Raw genomic sequence first — 1,507 nt, forward strand, 5'->3', positions numbered from 1 at the left:
AAGGCTTTGCCCTGGAGGAGATGGGAATGGGGGGGGGGGGCGTTGGGGGGAAGGTGAGGGGGACGGGAGGGGGGAGAACAAGGGAATCCGTGACTGATATGTAGAACTGAATTGTATTGCAAAATAAATTAAAAAAAAAAAAAAAAAAAAAAAAAAAAAAAAAAAAAAGAAATGCAAAAAAAAAAAAAAAAAAAAAAAAAGAAATGGCAGAAGGCAATCAGTCCACAGTGACTGAGTTCATCCTTGCTGGGTTAACAGACAAACCAGAGCTGCAGCTGCCCCTGTTCCTCCTCTTCCTTGGAATCTACCTGTTTACAGTGCTGGGGAACCTGGGAATGATCATCCTGATCCTGTTCAGCTCACACCTGCACACCCCCATGTACTTCTTCCTCAGCAGTCTCTCCTTCATTGACCTCTGTTATTCCACTATCATTACTCCCAAAATGCTGGTGAACTTTGTGGCAAAGAAGAATGTCATCTCCTATGAGGAATGTATGACTCAGCTCTACTTCTTTATAGCCTTTGTTATATCTGAGTGTCACATGTTGGCTGCCATGGCATATGACCGCTATGTTGCCATTTGTAATCCCTTGCTCTACAATGTCACTATGTCTAATCAAGTCTGTTCCTGGATGGTAGGTGGGGTGTATGGCATGGGCTTCATCGGTGCAGCAGTTCATACTTTCTGCATGCTAAGAGTGGTTTTCTGTAAGGCTAATATAATAAACCATTACTTCTGTGATCTTTTCCCATTGATGGAGATTGCCTGCTCTAGTACTTTTGTCAATGAAGTAGTACTTCTATGCCTCAGTGCTTTCAACATCTTTATTCCAACCTTGACCATCCTAGGTTCATACATCTTCATCATTGCTAGCATCCTCCGTATCAAATCCACTGAGGGCAGATTCAAAGCCTTCAGCACCTGTAGCTCCCACTTCTCTGCTGTTGCTGTCTTCTTTGGTTCCCTGGCATTCATGTACCTGCAGCCCTTCTCAGTCAGCTCCAAAGATAAAGGCAAAGTGTCCTCTGTGTTTTATACTACTGTTGTGCCCATGCTGAATCCTATGATCTACAGCCTGAGGAACAGGGATGTCAAACTTGCTCTAAATAAGTTATTTCAAAAAAAGAAGTTCCATGTGTAAAGAAATATTCACCATAGCAAAAATATACCATATCTAAGAGTTTTGCTTAGGAAAAATTCCAGAGACAGCAATGTGTGTCCAACCATGAGAGTACTGTTAGTATGTGATTGTTTTGGTAGAAAAAAGGGGATATTCAGGGAATAATGGATTTATAACTTCTTACACATTGAAAAGACAATTCTTGAATGTTCCATAGTTCACCTATAGAGAGTAACCTGTAAAACCTACAAATATATTTTTAATCCATCAAAGCATTTTATGATTCATTTTGCTTTATATGTATAAAATATGTTCTTTTAGCTAAGATTACTTATCTTACTTGGTGAACCAATACATTTGGTCATGTCTTTTTATATTCTCAATAT

At 39.7% G+C, this 1,507-nt stretch overlaps 1 protein-coding gene across 1 annotated transcript; it reads left to right on the forward strand.

Annotated features, from left to right (window-relative positions):
- The first annotated feature begins 203 nt into the window (after positions 1-203).
- On the forward strand, positions 204-1,142 carry LOC128103824 (olfactory receptor 150). The gene has a single exon (XM_052728469.1). The coding sequence runs from the start codon at positions 204-206 to the stop codon at positions 1,140-1,142; it is 939 nt and encodes a 312-aa protein (XP_052584429.1).
- Positions 1,143-1,507: the final 365 nt, after the last annotated feature.

Source organism: Peromyscus californicus, unplaced genomic scaffold (assembly GCF_007827085.1).
Source record: "Peromyscus californicus insignis strain IS unplaced genomic scaffold, ASM782708v3 Scaffold_11__1_contigs__length_118956290, whole genome shotgun sequence".
Classification (NCBI taxonomy): domain Eukaryota; kingdom Metazoa; phylum Chordata; class Mammalia; order Rodentia; family Cricetidae; genus Peromyscus; species Peromyscus californicus.